This window comes from Strix uralensis, chromosome 3, assembly GCF_047716275.1.
Source record: "Strix uralensis isolate ZFMK-TIS-50842 chromosome 3, bStrUra1, whole genome shotgun sequence".
Taxonomy (NCBI): domain Eukaryota; kingdom Metazoa; phylum Chordata; class Aves; order Strigiformes; family Strigidae; genus Strix; species Strix uralensis.
In genome coordinates this window covers 52,244,205-52,260,969 of record NC_133974.1, presented here as the reverse complement: position 1 = coordinate 52,260,969, position 16,765 = coordinate 52,244,205, and the positions used below count along the sequence as shown (strand labels likewise).

The following is a 16,765-nucleotide window of genomic DNA, read 5'->3' as shown; positions in this document are numbered from 1 at the left end:
TCAAAAATAAATAAATAAGAATGTGTCAATGCATTGTGAAGCACAGATAAAAGAACAAACAGGTTTTCTCCCTTCATTGTTAGCACCTAATGTTATAATTAGGTACAAGTAAATAGAAAGATTGCACTGATTTTTTCAAAAGATACAGCAATGTACGTGTATACTAGCACATTTTTAAGACCATTTGAGAAAACAGGAACTGAAGGGGCCATTTAATTGAATTAGCCTAAAATAATCTACCGCTCTCAATCTGAGTTTGCAACTGCACTACATGATAAATTACTAAATCGTGAGAGATTCAACACAACTGGGACTATAATGTCCCATGACTAAAAGGTTATAGTAATTAAGTTTATTTTCATACAACACTACAAGGTAGTTTACTCTGTCCAGTGCTGTTTGTGGATAAATAGATTATTCCAGATTCCAGAAGCTTATTATGCATGTTGCAACTCTAGCGCTGAAGTCTGCAACATCACATTACTTTCTAAAAGGCATAAAAGCTAGAAAAATATTATTTGGAATACTATTTCCTAATTCCTCTGACAATCACAAATGAAAGAAAAATGTTAGAATTCAACTAATCAGAGTGCCTGCCAGAGAGGGTGTTGAAGGAACACCTAATTCTTAGCTGGATGTTCCGGTACAACTCATTTGCTTATAACCAGGGTACTTCAAACAGTTGACTTCCCAAACTACACTGCACCCTCTACTTTTTTCAAATGCTAGAATTAAAAACATGCATGAAAAAAAGTCATAATTTTTGCCTAAACCTATAAAATTTTTTCAAGTTACCATAACATTAATTGTCCCATATTTTTAGGGGGAAACCTTGGTTTTCTTCTAAGCTTCAGTCACTAACTTGATCCTGAGAACATTTCTTTAATTCTTCACTCTTCTATTACATAGTTGTCCTGGTTTAACCAGGATAGGGTTAAGTTTCCCCAGCAGTGGGGGGGAGCTCTAGCCGGGTTATTCAGATACCATGCGGACGTCACATCCTGGCAGGTCACATTTTTCCTGGCGCAGGAGCGCGGTGCACTCGTGGTTTTGTACATCGTGCTTCAAACTGCTGTATTTGGTAGCTATTTTGCTCTGTTCATTGCTATCACTATTACTGTTATTGTTATTGTTGTTGTTTGTTGTGTTGCTATTGCATTGTTGTATTAAACCTTTCCTTATTTCAGTCTTGGGGCTTTGTATTTCACTCCCTTTGTGGGGGAGGGGCAGCGGCCGCGTGGTCTCAGACCCCGGCAGGGGCTAAACCACCACAATAGGCAACATATTACAAATTTATAAATACAGGAAATCTATAGCAAAGCTAGGCCACGTATCATGAACTAGAGTGAAGCTGCACTCAAAGTTATCTTTCTTACAAGTCCAATTAGCATCTCCAGGTAAGTCACTTAACCAATACATGTCTTACTTTTTCTCATCTGTACAATTTAATTAGTAGTGATTATCCTAAGAGCTTTGAGGTCAACAGATGAAACCATTTTCTTAAAAGTATAAATTATTTTTAGAATCCTGTATTTTTTACAATAGACAAAAAGACAAAAGTGTGGCTAAATTATTTATTTAGGAGGCACTGTTAGTTAGCAGGCCACCTGTAATGTTGCTCTGAATCAGATATACTGTATGAATTCAAGAAAATCACTAAAATTTTCTGAGTCCATTTACTACTGGTACATGAAATTCATAAGCATCAAAAATACATTTCTCAGATCAGAAACACAAGGAAATGTTGGCTCATGGACTGGCTAGCCCTCATATTTTTATTTGTATTTTAAAAGCTATGATGGATAGTAACTATAAGTGCAGCATAACAAATCAGAACCTTGTTCTAAAACTTCTTCCTTTATCTCTGCTTTCTGAGAAAACTTCAAGAATAAAATGATCTCTCTCAATGCCACCTGAACAGGCAGTGTTGACAGTGAACCATTAAATTTCACTGAAATTAGTCTTTTTAAAAATTCATACTAAAAATACAGTAAATACAACACTGTGCTATGTTTCAACAATGCCATCTTCAAACACAAGGAATGCATAAAGCACCAAAAATATTTGGCTCAAGTGGGATCAAATGTCAAAATCATAAATAAATTGGGGAAAGCACGCAGCATCTTTACGAAAGTTTCATTTTTCGTACTGACTTCAGTAAAGACTAACATGTGTTTGTGTACTCAGCCACAACTTTGCCCAGGTGATAAGATGGACTTTTTTTATTCTGTATTCTTTCTTCTTCTTGTAACATCTTTTTCAGAACAAATTCTTTTACTACTAAAACACATGCATATCATGACTATCCTTGCAAGCAGGCCACAACCCCAAATGTGGGTCTAGAACTTTGCTCAAGCTTCCACCTAACCACTTAAGTGGCTGGCATAAAAGTGAACAGCTTCAAAGATTTGTTCCATCTTGTACTTAGCAGTACAGGTGATACTGCAAGCATGCTTCCTTTTGCTCCTAAGAATTGATGAAGCCATACCTTATTGCCTCTGCAACCAATAAGAGATCATACCACCAAAATAAACAAGCTCTTCATTTCTCATTTAATTTGGGCAAATACGATACACAAATGACATTAATGACATTCAGAAACAGTAGTTTAAATGCTGTGCTCTCACATTTTGTTACATACACAGAATCGCCACTAACAAAAGCAGTAACTTCAGCCAAAGAAACCAGAGATTACTGAAGTTTTTCTAGCCAGTGTCCAACTTAACCTTTAAAAAGTTCACATAGTTCCTAAATAATTACAGTCTACTAGAAAAAAAAAAAAAAAGGCTACTTCCTTCCCTGGCTGTACAGCTTTTGGGAAAGAGAGCAATAGAGGACTGACACAATATTTAGAACACAGCAGCACTCAATGTTTCTCATCTTGACATGTCTTAGGCTGTCCTTTGATCATTCTTTTATGTCTTTCTCATATGACTTCTAAAACACTAAGCATTTGTTTTCAGTTATTTTGCATAAGGTATGGCTCAGCATTTTTCAAAGAGGTTTTCTCTTAGCAATGTTGTCCAGAACAAGGTAGAACAGTATCAGTGACTGATACGAGCTAGTAAAGGAGTAAGCTAATATTTTACAACTTACATAACTCAAAAAACAGCTTCTTTACTTGGTGGACCTTGCTTTTTTTTAATTTAATTTTGTGTTTTCTACCACAGATTCAGAGTTAGTAGCTTCTATTCATACAAAACAATTATATGCATCAGAGATTGCTTTTTGTTTGAAGTCCCCAGAAGTATCACCAGAAATACTCTCCTTGAAGCCTTCTACTTGTGTTTAGATTTAGATTTACCAGTTTCCTTTGTGGAAGTTGTTTTGTCCATCATTTTAACAGCTGTATAACAGCTACCTGTTTCTCTATTGATCTCTATTGATCTACATATGTCACTGGCAGTTTCAGTGCTACATGTGTACATTTTCTAAATACTTACATCAGTCCACTAACTTTCATCAAGTAAGGGTGCATGCTGCAACATGTATTTGCATAGGATATAAATACTTCATCAAATCAGAATACCCATTTGATATCCATCAGACTTTACTGAATTACTTGGAAACTATAGTATAGAGGACCTCTTCATAAGATCATAGCATGGATTATTGAAACATCACAAGTAAGATGCTTTTAAAATAATGGCTTAAAAGAAAGCAGTTTAAATTTACCTGAGAAAGCATTACTATAATATCTTGACAGTGTTTGCATAATATCTTTGGAATGCTGAGTCCATGGAGCTATCTTTCTGTAGGTTTTTACTCTGTGGACAAGCTGAGAACCTCCGTATTGCAGAGAAAGTGTGTCTCCATGATCTTCGTATAATTCTTCAAATAATCTGAAGGAAGAATAAAATTTGTCATCTATCAAACTGCTGAAAAGAGTTTTTAAAAGAGAAAAAATAATAAAGTATTGTAATAATAAAGTCTGTCTGTTTAACAAGCAATACATTTTCTTCTCCTAAGCACTTCTGCCAGTTCACAAAAAACTATTTCATTAAAACATGCTACTAGCTTACAAACACTGAAATTTAAAGCTATGTCTCTATTTTTATTCAGATAAGTATGTGGAAATATTATTTAGCTATAATACTTACTAAGAAGGATTAGACTATAAGATTTTCACTAATTTATAATAGATCAGAATGCATTCACACTACAGAATATGCACTTCTGTAGATTCAGGGAGAAGATTAACATGTTCTACTAGCCTGTGGGGAGAAAACAGACTAGATACTTTCACAGACTAAGGTATTTTAAATACAGTAAATGGGACAGAACACATCCATATCTCAAAGCTGTATTTTCTGTCAAATCCACTGGGAATGAAGTCATCATAACTTCCCAAAAATCTCTCTAGTTACAATAATGATGGCTCAAAGGTACAAACCAAATAAGCATGACTTGTAAGAAATGTGAACGGAAGTCAGATACCATTTGCTGGAGCTGGAAAAGCATGCTGTAAGAAAGAATTGGCTGCTAAGATGAACAAGGAGATCTGGCTAAAAGCCCGTCCTCTAGCATCAAGAAGTTAACAGGACACTACAAATTGAGAGCAGTCCAAATAGCAAAAGTTATCAAGAAGCTCACCAGCAATGACAAAAACAAGACAACAGTATGAGAAAACAAGGCTATCCTAAGGAGATGATACACAATCTAAAAGGTAACTGATTGAAAAGTGCTTCTCAAAAATGGCCTTGCTTGAGCAAGACAATGACAAGGATGACATCTTCCTAAAAGAGGCTGAAAGTTTAGTTAAGATGCAAAAAACCACAACCACCAAACCTGTGAAAATGTATTTCAGATCAGTATAGCAAGACACAGTAACTCAGGCATCTGCATGTGATACACTGTAATACTGGAGAATAGAGAAATACTTAAGGAGCAGAAAGGAAGGTAGAAAACACAAAACAAACCACCAACAAAATAAATTAAAAAATCAAACCAAAACAACAAAAGCATTCCCTTAAGTAAGTTTCTAATAAAGGGATAGTACCACGTAAGTAACCCAGCAACCATCTCACTGAAGTCCGCCTCAAAAGGTTCTGGATGAAGAACACTTATCTGAGCAGCAAATCAATTTCTGTGAAAACAAAATAGCTGCCGCCCAGCAAATCTTCTGCTCAAGGTCAAGTACAAAAGGGTCAATTAGGAGGAAACGTCTGCTTATTAACTTCTAAAAAAACCCCAATAACAAATGAAACAAACCAAAACCCACTTGCGTCTCCACACAAATTGTTGAGAGCTCATGATAACATGTATGAGAATTTCCTGTTTGTCTCTTTCAGTCAGTTTGGTTTTGGCGTTTTTTTTGTTTTTCTATACAAGGGGAAAGACAGCAGTGCTGGTCAACTAAAAACTAAAAAACTGGTTGAAGGCAAAAACTGGCAGGTAAAAGGATGTTACCTCTCAAAAATTTTCCAGTCAGTCACAGAGGATTGATGAACAGAGTTCAAATAACCTTGCAATAAAGGTTTACAGAAAGCAGACAACTTTAAATTCATTAAGAACGTTGATCCACTTGATTTGGAAAGGACTTGTAAAATTAAATTATCCCTCCACAGCCTCAAAATATTAAGCCTGCAGTCAAAGACTAGTCTTCTGTAGAGAGAAAAGTTAACTACATATGATAAAATAAGCTTCTAAGGTACACTTTGTCTAGGAAACTTCCTAGATAGGACAACAAATATGCTGAAGGAATCATTAAGAAATACAGCTTGTTGCACAGGACCATTTCTGCAAAGTCATTAAGAAGATTAATCCTGCTAGACACAAAATCGGACTGTTCAAGACGCATGGTTTCTTTATCCTTCAGGATGGCCAACCAAAATAAAATGCTGACTTCAGAAATCTAGTTCAACAGAAATTCTAGACTGTAGCCAGCCAGTGAGACGACAGGAGAAAAAAATCAGAATTATAAGGACAGTTGAAGAGTGTGATGAAAAAAAGTTAGTTTTTCCAGACATGTTTGCTAAATTAAGGAAGACAAACCACTTTTTGGACAGTTAGAAGACTGTAAATGAAGAGGCAGAGTACACAGGAAGCAGATACTTAATCTAAGACAATGCAGGGAACAAGAATGCAGGAGGTCAAAGTGAAGGATTGCACAGCAGAGACAGTATAGCACATGCCTGTCTTCAGAATTTGTTGCATTATGGAGCAGGATTTTTTAATTATTCTGAATACAGTAATTCAGAAACAAGTCTTAACAGATGACAAAATCAGCCTCAGACAGACATACATCTAGTGCAATGGAGAAGAAAAAAAAAAGTCAAATTGTGGCCAGATAAAAGTAATCTTTTATGCCAGGCTAATAGCTACTTTTCAGACAGATGATAAGAAATAAGGTATTAGGAAAATCAGAAACAAAGCAACTACCATCATCTGTTAAGATTATGGTAAGAGATGGAAATTTGGGTGGTTGTGGCATAGAGAGGAAACAGGAGGGAGAGAAGACAGACGGGAAACATGGGACTATCACAGCAGAAAGCAAGAGAGGAAATTTGGGCTCCCGAAATAGGGGTGGGAAGGGGTGAGGCAGTAAAGCCTAATGAAAGATGGTAAAATGCAGCCTGAGGTGCTGAAGTAAGTGGTAGCTGTAGAGGATACCAGATAAAGTGGATGTAAAAGATCTGTCCATCTCTTGACCCCCTCTGGTTAGAACCCAAGAGTCCCTATTGCTGAGTTCCCAGGAGGCTGCACAGCAACTGGTATTTGCAGCAGCAGTTGTTAGTTCCCAGAGGTAAACATGCAGCACTGAGCAGCTGGAACTGGTGGATGAGAGGCATCACTAGCACACTGAGGAATCCAGACAGCGGGTGCTCTCCCTTGCCATCAGGCAGAGGCCAGGAGTCACTGCTTGCACGGTGAGCCAACATGCTGCAGGTGAGGTTGTTTCTGTGGCATATACCAGCTCCTGCCACCAGGCAAGTGCTGGAGGCTAATGGGAGAAAGAAGAGGAGCTGAAGGTATGTCTTTGAGTAACGGGGAGGGGAGACCAAGTACTTTGCCTTTTCTGAAATACAAGTTACGTCTCCAAATTCTAAAACTATCAAACTGCTAGTCAAAACCAGCAATGAAGCCATAAGTTTCAGAGTCACGACACAGCTTTAAGGAATAAAACCACATCAACTCAAGGACTCTTACATTAATTTCTCAAGCATATTCACAAGTTCATTAGCTTACTTCCCCCTGACCCCCAAAGCATTTCAATTTAAATGCTGGGTTTTCTTAAATGTTTTGAGAATGCTTGAATAGTATCACTGATACTTGATCTGACAGAACAACTTTGCTGAAAGCTTTTCTTCAATAAATCAAAAAGCACAAGATTTTTCCGTAGAAAATAGCAAGGTAAGATGTATTTCTGTAAAAATATCAGTTTGGCATTCTCCATAAAAGCACATACTTATTTCATTTTTCATCAGCATTTTGCCTCAAGCAAGTGAAGTAAGTGTAAAAGAGTGGGGTAGGTTTTTTGTTACATTTATTTAAAAGGAAAACTCTTATCTTTAAGTTTAGGCATATAAAGAGAATGAAGTCAAGCAGCTATCTTGTAAGAAGCCTCATTAACATACTTTTCCAGAGAAGCAAATTTTCAGTGTGACTGGATTTTCTGAAGATGATTTCAAGTATGGAATATTTTTTAAACTCCGATGAATAAACATTATTAAATCATTCCAACAGAAAGAACTGCACTTTTCTTCTACATAATTTTCCTAAATCTCAACAAAAAATTAAAAAATAAAACCATGACACACTTTATCAATATATCTTACCTAACAGCATCCGTATCAAATTGTAAATTTGGTTTATCAATCAGTCCCAATGAATAGAGTTGGTATGCCAAAGCACATTTTCCCACCATAAATTGGGCTGTGTTAGTGCGATCTAAACAGTCCACACAATTGGTTCGGAGAACTCCAGTCTGGTAAAGCAATCCAAATAAGAGATTTTTCTTAATTAACAGATTACTACAGTCATGATTATTACTTTTTTCCTACTATCCAGACTTGTCAAATCTCAAATTATGTCCACAAAAATTTGAGATTTCTAAAAAATCTTAAAAAGCAATTTATAGCAAGCTACCTCAGACTGCTATAATACCTACTTTCGAAACATTCTTTCTTCTTTCATCACACAAACTGCATCTCTCCTTCGACTCAAAAACAGCCCTAAAGATTTACCTTAACAAGAAAAGCTATGTTATTTCAGTGAAGGAGGTCTCATTTTCAAGTATGCTGTAACTACTGCAAAAAATAAAGCCCACTTGCTATGGTTCTGCTGTGATGTGTTTATATTTTAAGGTTTCTGTATCTGGAGCAACACACATGATCATTTTGTTGAAGGTCACAGTCACGCACATATTCTTTTATGCTGCTTGCACCACTGTTCTTCAACTCCATAATGCACACGAAGTTATTTTATAATATGAACAGCTGCAAGAACCGTATTTTAATGTAACAACATGAGGGATTCTTCTGTTCAAATATATACGGCTACATCCAAGCTAGTCAACTAAACTTTTATTGTCTTAATAAAGAAGCGACTTTGGGGGGAAAAAAAAAAGTTTAAAAAAGAAGGGGAGATGGGGGAGGGGCTCCCTTGCGGGTGTGGCTCACAAGATGCCTATTCTGAGATGAACTGTGATTCAAATGCTTACATGTATGCCAACGGTGACCACCTCAAATAATTAAAGTTGAAAGATAGATAAAATAATCATTTGAAAGATAGATAATCATTCCCCTGATACAGGTAAACCTGTAAGACTAACATTTAAAAAAAAATCTAATTAACATTGATATGCTTTATTTAAAAACACATCAAATTCCATCTAGTCCACTGTTTATCTGCCCTCAACAAACATATCCCAGTGATCAGCTTTCTAACTTACATGAACTACAAAATTATGAATGGCAAGTCAAAAGCAACTAATGCTTCTTAAGGATATGCCCTGTGTTCAGAGTATGTAATCATAACATTCAGGTATAGATCTTGCACTATATGATTTACAGTTTAGACAGCACTTTTCTGACCTTAAAGAAAGCAGTGTTTCTAGTTCTATTTTCTTTTAGTGCTGGAAATTATAATAATGGACAGAATATTCAGCACCGGTGTAAACGCTTTTAACAACCCATTTTCATGCGTATGAATATGTCACCAGGCTTAAGTATGCTTATTCCTCACCTCTTCTGTATAACATTACATTATGCAGTTTGCTAAAAGGCTGCTGTTTTAACTTTTGCTGCACTGGTAACACTACAGACTAAATAGTAATGACAACTAGTTTAAAATATGAGCGTTTCTCAGATTAGCTCCAGCAAAAATGCAACTCCAACAGCATAAGGTTTTTGGTACCACGCAAGAACTTTAAGCCCTATTTCCCAGTTGGATTTCTGGGATGGACAGCAATAATGCTGTTTACTGTAAATATTAATTTAAGAGGACTCTGTGAATCACCAATCAGGTATTTAAGCGACATGGTTCACTGGTGCTTTGGGAGTGCTGATCTGCATCACCATAACTATGAATTAATAAAGTATATTTTAGTACCTGCAAGCGACCAGTGGAAACAACACAACCTCCCAGTTCATTCCACCTGAAAGAGAAACAAAACAGAACGACTTACAAATCATTTAAAAAAATAACAAATCATACCATGTATTGATCTGCTCAGTGAAAAAGGGTGATAATTAAAAACCTGCCACAAAGCAAAATTGATATCCCTGAATAGCAGAAAGCAGTGAAAACTCTATGCAGCAGTAAGATGTTGTATTTAAACCACGCTGCAACAAAAAAAAAAAACAAAAAAAACCCACACAACTAGCCTTAAAGTAGAAATACTCCAAAGCCATACAAAATATTTCCTTTGCAGGAAATAAAACAGCATACGAGCAATACAGTGTTGCTAGATCAGATCTTGAATGCACAAAATCACAGAATCACAGAATTGTCTAGGTTGGAAAAGACCTTGAAGATCATCAAAAACTGAATGCCAATGATATGGAGGTAGAGGCATAACATACACTGTAGCACAAGCTGGCTGATTTAGATCTCCCCCTCACACTGATTCTAGGCATACATGCTGAATACATACATATGTACAGGTCTCAGAATTTTGTATAGGCCTTAACTGTACCCCAGAGCCAGAGAACACAAATCAGAAATTAATGACATTTTGAGGTAGAGGAGTAGTTATGCTCGGTGCCAGTAACCCTGGAACTACTGAATATTTTCAAGTTAGTAAGGTTACCTAGCCTGACCAGAGCACTGCTATCACAAGCCTATATACTACATTTAAGACTCACCAGACTATCTCTACAGAACACAGCATTACATGGATGTACTGATCTTGTTCCTGCTAGTTTACAGTTGCCATGTTTGCTGCACTGCATGGCAGAGAAAAAGCTCTAAGAGACCCTATGAGAGTTTTAGCTCAGGCTGTTTCTAAATTAAGATAGGCTAAAAAGGCAAGGGTGCTCTTCATGTAAAATATGAATGCCCATTTGGGTAGTGATGAATTAGATCCTTAACACGAAAACTTGAATCAAAAGCTTACCGAACTTCTAATGTGGAAGTTACTTTACTTCTGGATTTTCATGGACTTAAGAGAATTCAGCTGACTAAATAATTTTCTCGTTTTAAAAAAAGTTTTAAATTTTGTATGTATGAATACTATAAAATCCATTGGAAAACACCAGACTCAGTAACATATAGGTGACAGTTATCTTGTTAGTATGCCTCAAAAGAAGCTACTTATTAAATTCCAAATGTTGTTTGCTTTGTTAAACTTACCCCCAAATTTAGGATTGCTTTGGTTTAGGTGAAAAAAACCCAACCCTTTATATAAACACACATGGCACAGGTTACAAATTACAAATAATGGTTTGCAGTAAGAATTCATTATCAGTAGAACAGCAGCAGCATAACTGTACTCTTTCAGTGTATTAGTATTTCTTAGCATGTGCCTTTAAGTGCAATCCTTTTAGCTATAATAACAAATTATAATTTTTCATATTAATTTAGCCCTTAAAATAAGAAATAATGTAATAGACATAGAAATTTCAGACAACTCTCCAAGGAATAGATGTTAGTCATTATGCATCAATTAAATGATACATACTTTTCATCTGGCCGCAAGATACTGCAGTAGGAATCAGGACGATTTACAAAAAATCCAGTCTTCTTCACTACACTTTCTGCAATGACATTCAGTCTATCCAAGACATTGCAAAGTTTGCTGAGGAAAGAAAAGAAAAATACACAGTCAAGATACATTAATACTATAAAAATTTTCACTGCTTGGAAAGTTTTAGTAACAAAAATTATTTAAAGGAAGACTCACATCACAGCTTTATTTATCCAACACTAATTATGTCTATAGTTTTCTTAGATTTTACAGACTTAGGAAACAGACAGTGACCGTATCTGAGCAATTTTGTTTACTTTTTAATAAAACATATTACATAAACTAGAAGTGGAAGACTTCAGAAATCTAAAACTCGTTGACTTTTACATCACACTAACTTTCCTCTACCAAATTTTCTGTGATTCACAAAACAAGAATGAAGCAGAAAAGCTAAATCATTATACCTTCATTTTGTTTGCAAGGTGCTGTTTTGTTAAGCAACATTTGTTTCTGCATGTGGCCTTCATGATGTCCTGTACCTCCTGCTCAGATCAGAACATCCACCCATTCACTCTTGGGGACTTTAACTTCTGTTTACTCATAATTTTATTTTCAAAGTTTTTATTAGAGTGTTTACATTTCAAGTAACAAAACCAACTATTTATTTTTTTTAAGATTGCTTATACTGAGATGGAAGCAGTATTTTGGAACATTTCCACCAGTACTACCTTCCAGCAAAATTACTTCGAAACTGCATGTTAAAGCAAACACATTCTCAGTATTCCTGAAACTGTCAATTCTTTAGGCAGACATATACATTATCTTCCATTCTTAAATATCTCTTGCTTGCATAAATAATTAATCTTGTTCAAAGCCCTCAGGTATTTTTTGTATCTGTGCTAGGGTGGTTATGTGTATAAATATACCTCAAGCTTAAAGCTAGAATGGGAACCGTTTGATCATTTGGTATCATTGGGACAGACCATTAAGCTTCATCAGCATCACTCCGTATGAAACCCAAGAACTTGCATCTAGCATATCTTCTGAAAGGAAATCTACCCTTATTTTGAGATTTGCTGTTTAATCATAAGACAAACAATTGTGTATACATCTAACTGTACACAATGCCATTTTAGAATAAAAAGGAGTGTGAAACCATATCAAACTTTAAAGTAACAGTGTCACGCCTACATGACCCACTGTATCAACCAACCTGGAATCTCAAATAGTGAATAAGGATTCTTTTCCATGGCTTTTTTCATAAAATTTTAATGGACAAACATTAATTAAATTCCTGCCATTTGAACCATATCAGGTTTTCCGTTGTTTTGCTCAGACTGATATAGCAATACACACCTGAAAGTTGATCCAACAATTTTTATCATTCTTCTAGAATTTCTGGCATTATGAGATACAGTAGACATGCAGATCAGAGAACTTTACAATCAAATTGTACGTTACAGAATATATTTGCATTTCTAAAATACATGCTTCTAATAATGTGTTTTCTAACATTGAAATTAATGACCTTATTTCCTTTTGGAAGAGGAAATGGAAAAGACTGATTGATATGAAACACCTTGTTTTCCAAAATTTGTAACTCAATAAATTCAATGACCAAAACGGAACACCTGACAGAATGCAGTATTTTGACTAATTCAAAATAAAAAGTGAATGCTGATGGCTTTTTTGTCACTTTTCTCTAAAGTTTGCCTTTGCAGAGAATTTCAAAGTTTTCAGGCCTTGCTCCACTTCGGTAAGAAACCACAGAAAATATTAAAAATCCTTCAGAAAGCTGAGGTTTATTCTGTCCATAGATCTTAATAAAATTCTCCCATCACTCCTAAGCTACATTCAACTGAAAAGTGACACATTCAGTAGCATACTGTTATGTGTATTGTGGCTATGAGCACTAGTACAAACAAGGATCTCTTCTACCTTTTTGTGTATTTGGCCATATCCCAAGGTATATATATAATTGCATGCTCTGGGGGTAAAAACTGGTTGAGATATGTCACAGCAGCAACAAGTTCTTCGCTAAGAATCCTTTCATGCTTTCTTTTTTCACGTTCCTTTAGCAAAAAGAAAAAGAAGTTAACAATGTTCTTTAATATATGTAACCTGCATACATACACATATACATTTATGTATATATAACAGAAACTAAAAGTGGAAGTTGTAACAATAGTGGGCAGTTCTTCATAACTAGTACAATTAAATTAAGAACAGAAGAGACAGTAAAATCTAAACATTCTGGGTTTTTAGAAATTGATCTGTACTAGTAGTAAAAGTCACCTGTTTCAACTATGCATAATCATTGGCTGAAAAACTGAACCCTATAAGAGCAAAGAAGAGCACATGGAAACGAAAGTGGTAATACAGAAGAAATGGACAAAGACAAAAGAGAAAGAAAAAGACAGGCAGAAAGTATCCCATTCAATTCTGGGGTACAAGAGGAGCCAGGAAAATTCTTCTAAATTACTGGCAGAAGATAGGGAACAACAGTTCCCATCTTCCAGCTTTGCAATAATTTAAAAAATTTAGAGTTATGTTGCCGTTCTCTGAATATACCACATGTTTTCACACCCTATATATTAGTATGGCTTTCCTATCAACTTCATCCAAACTAAAGTCTATACTGAACCTGTGTTATAGAACCTGTTTTAAATATATAATAGCAGTCCTAAATAAACAAACCCAAAGGAAACCTAATACATTCATTACTAGTTAAGTTTCTAGGATAGACAGATATAGGAGGACATAGATTTATATTTCAACATTTAAGAAAACAAAAGTATTGGAGACAGAAGTGCTTAGCATTTGTGTAAAAGCAACAGTAACTTCCAGAAAAAGGTGTTCAGATTTGGGGGCTTCTCCCCCTTGCCTTTTGTGTCTGTGGTTTTTTTTTTCCCAAGCGGTACATAAAGTAATAAAGAAACATGAATTTTAGCATCTTAATATTGAGCATCTACAGAGAGAGAAGGAGAGAGATGCATTTTCAGCCCTTGTATCAAAAGCCCTGTGAATAAAAGCATATAATGATTCACTGTCAAGATCATGTGAGCCCGGACTCACACTATAACAATGGCTTTTGAAAGCTATGGCTGCAAGAGATAAAATAATTTTCTTGTCAACAAATGCTATCCTAAGTTGATTCCACAGACTCTTGGGCAGTCTTAAAAGCACTCGTACAGAGGAAAGCTTCTACAAAGAGAAAATAGGTTACCTAGTTGTCATTTATTACAACTTAGGACTTTTAAAAGCTTTCCTTTTATATTTTCCCTATTTTTTTATACTAGGAATGGATCCTACATGCACATAAAAGATCCTTTTTTCTACTGAATACAGTTCTACAACATGATAAATTACATGATTCCTTTTTAATGACTAAAAAGAAATAAGATATGATTCAAGCAAAACAAATCAATATATTAAACTCAAATGTGGAAACACACACCACTACAGGAAATGTCTGGATCAGAAGAAAAAAAAACACAAAACAAAAAACCCCCCAGCACAAATACAAGATCTAATAACCAAAACTACAGGGCCACCCAGAATCCAGACTTTGTACCACAGCCTCTCACACAGCAGTGAATTGAATTACTGCAGCAATCATGAAGCTCCCCCCATTAGTCCACTGATGGCACTGCCCATTAGCTAGCATCAGATGCTTCAGTTTTCTCTGCTGCTTATTCTGCCATGACTCTACCAGATGGAGCAAACAACGGAAGACAAGTCTTTATCATAATATTTCAAATAACTCAGTCACCTGTGACACAAAGCCTACAAACCTGACTTTGCATGGAACCATACTATTTTAGTATTTTTTAGTGGTAAGTTAAACTTAGTGGTAAACTTACTTGGACTTACTCACATCTAAGGGGTAATAGCAAAAATCTGAAAACAGCAGTGGAAGGTTACTGTAAGAAGTCTATAAACATGGGAAATGTCCTTTTTTGAAGGGTGGTAGTGGAAGCAGTTAGAGTTACATACTACACCATGTAGGATGAGACTTAGGAAGAAAATATTCTTTGTAAGCTAATGTTAGTTTAGAACACAACCAAAATTACAGAGACTCTACAGAAGTGAACATAATATTAAAAATTGGAAAACATATAGAACATATTCAAAGTATTTTACCTTCACAAGATTCAAAATAATAATAGGAGAGCCAAATCTCTGAAGCATTTGATCAAAGTGAAGAGCAGCAACATGTGCAAAAGGATCGGCTTGGTCCACTGCAACAAATACATATGTTCATATTAAGCAAGCTGTAGAGTCACTTAAATCACTTTCCCTTAAAAGTACTCTTCACAAAATACATGTTTATTCCCTGACAGTAATGATACAATTCCATACTTCCCCTCTTTTCATGCAAAAGCTGTTAAAAAACCCCAAACTTCCCTTTTCCACATTGGAAGTGACTTCTTAACCAAAACTTTCATGAGATGCTTACAAAGAGCAATTATTCTCACACCATTAAAACTAGCCTAGATGTTTTCCACCATTTTCAATAGGTTCAAAATGCTATCCACAATACTAAGACAAATGTAGCTAACTTTGTATACAAAATAAGCACAAAGAAAGCGGACATCTTCAAATAGAAGTTTTTTGTATTCCATTTCTGAATGTAAAGTCTAAGATGGAGATTTCTTTCTATTCAAATTCATCAAATGCAGCATTTTATATGGTTGAATGTTCATATGCTGTGGTGTTTATTATAAAGAACATTGATTTACCTTAAACTATGGCTTCCCAAAGAACAAATGCATAGATAATTTGTTCATTTTTGCAAATTTAGCTCTCACTCCCTCAGCTGTTCCTTTAGGACACAGCACTAACCATTATCTATCACAGAGAATAATTTGTACATACATGTTATGGGTGGCTTAGGCATCATAGTTGAAATATCTTGAGACCAGTACAGAGGGACAGATCCTCGAACCTGAACGTAGGAAGAGTAACTCCCCGCAGAAAATGACATAACTGAAGCATCATAAAGTATTTGTTCAGTTTCTACTTCATTAGCAACATCTCCCTAAAACAAACAGAAATACACATAGGACAAACATGACACTTCAGAGCTGCCGGCATGACAGAGAACTGATGATTACAGAGTACAATTAAACTGTAAGACACCAAATCAGAGTAGTGAGAACACCACTGAAGGTTATTTTTTATTTTTTTCCTCTATTTGGGAAATAACTCTAAGTGTAAAACAAAGAACTGCTGGTTAAGACTTATTATTTTAAGAACAGCTTTATAGTCTCAAAAATTTAATGATAGCTGTGATAACATTATATAATAGCATAATTTACAGTCAAACCCTAACAACCCTCTAAAACATTTCAGTTCTCCAGTCAGACAAGCTCAAATTTTCGTATTGTTGGGGGGCAGGGAGGGACCCCTAAAATCACATTTAATTTACCTCACAGTTTGCTCCTCGTTTCAGAAAACGTGTTCCAGCAAATTTGCTTGATCTTCTGGCTATCAGAGTGACATATATAGGGCGACCATATATTAACAGTTCTTGAAAGAGAAGTTAAGGTTTACATGTCACATGCAATTTTTTGTTCACTTACTTCATGGAAACAAAAATAAATTCTGAAAAAAGAGGTATGAAATTGAAACATC

At 35.5% G+C, this 16,765-nt stretch overlaps 1 protein-coding gene across 1 annotated transcript in view; it reads right to left on the bottom strand.

Annotated features, from left to right (window-relative positions):
- Positions 1-16,765, bottom strand: part of FIG4 (FIG4 phosphoinositide 5-phosphatase) — a 77,277-nt gene that overhangs the window by 35,209 nt on the left and 25,303 nt on the right. The window contains exons 8-15 of the mRNA XM_074862267.1: positions 16,560-16,660; positions 16,007-16,169; positions 15,272-15,369; positions 13,067-13,200; positions 11,123-11,239; positions 9,553-9,598; positions 7,779-7,927; positions 3,676-3,842 (exon numbers count right to left, since the gene is read on the bottom strand). Of these exons, the coding sequence (XP_074718368.1) occupies positions 3,676-3,842; positions 7,779-7,927; positions 9,553-9,598; positions 11,123-11,239; positions 13,067-13,200; positions 15,272-15,369; positions 16,007-16,169; positions 16,560-16,660 (975 nt within the window). The remainder of the gene's footprint in view (positions 1-3,675; positions 3,843-7,778; positions 7,928-9,552; positions 9,599-11,122; positions 11,240-13,066; positions 13,201-15,271; positions 15,370-16,006; positions 16,170-16,559; positions 16,661-16,765) is intronic.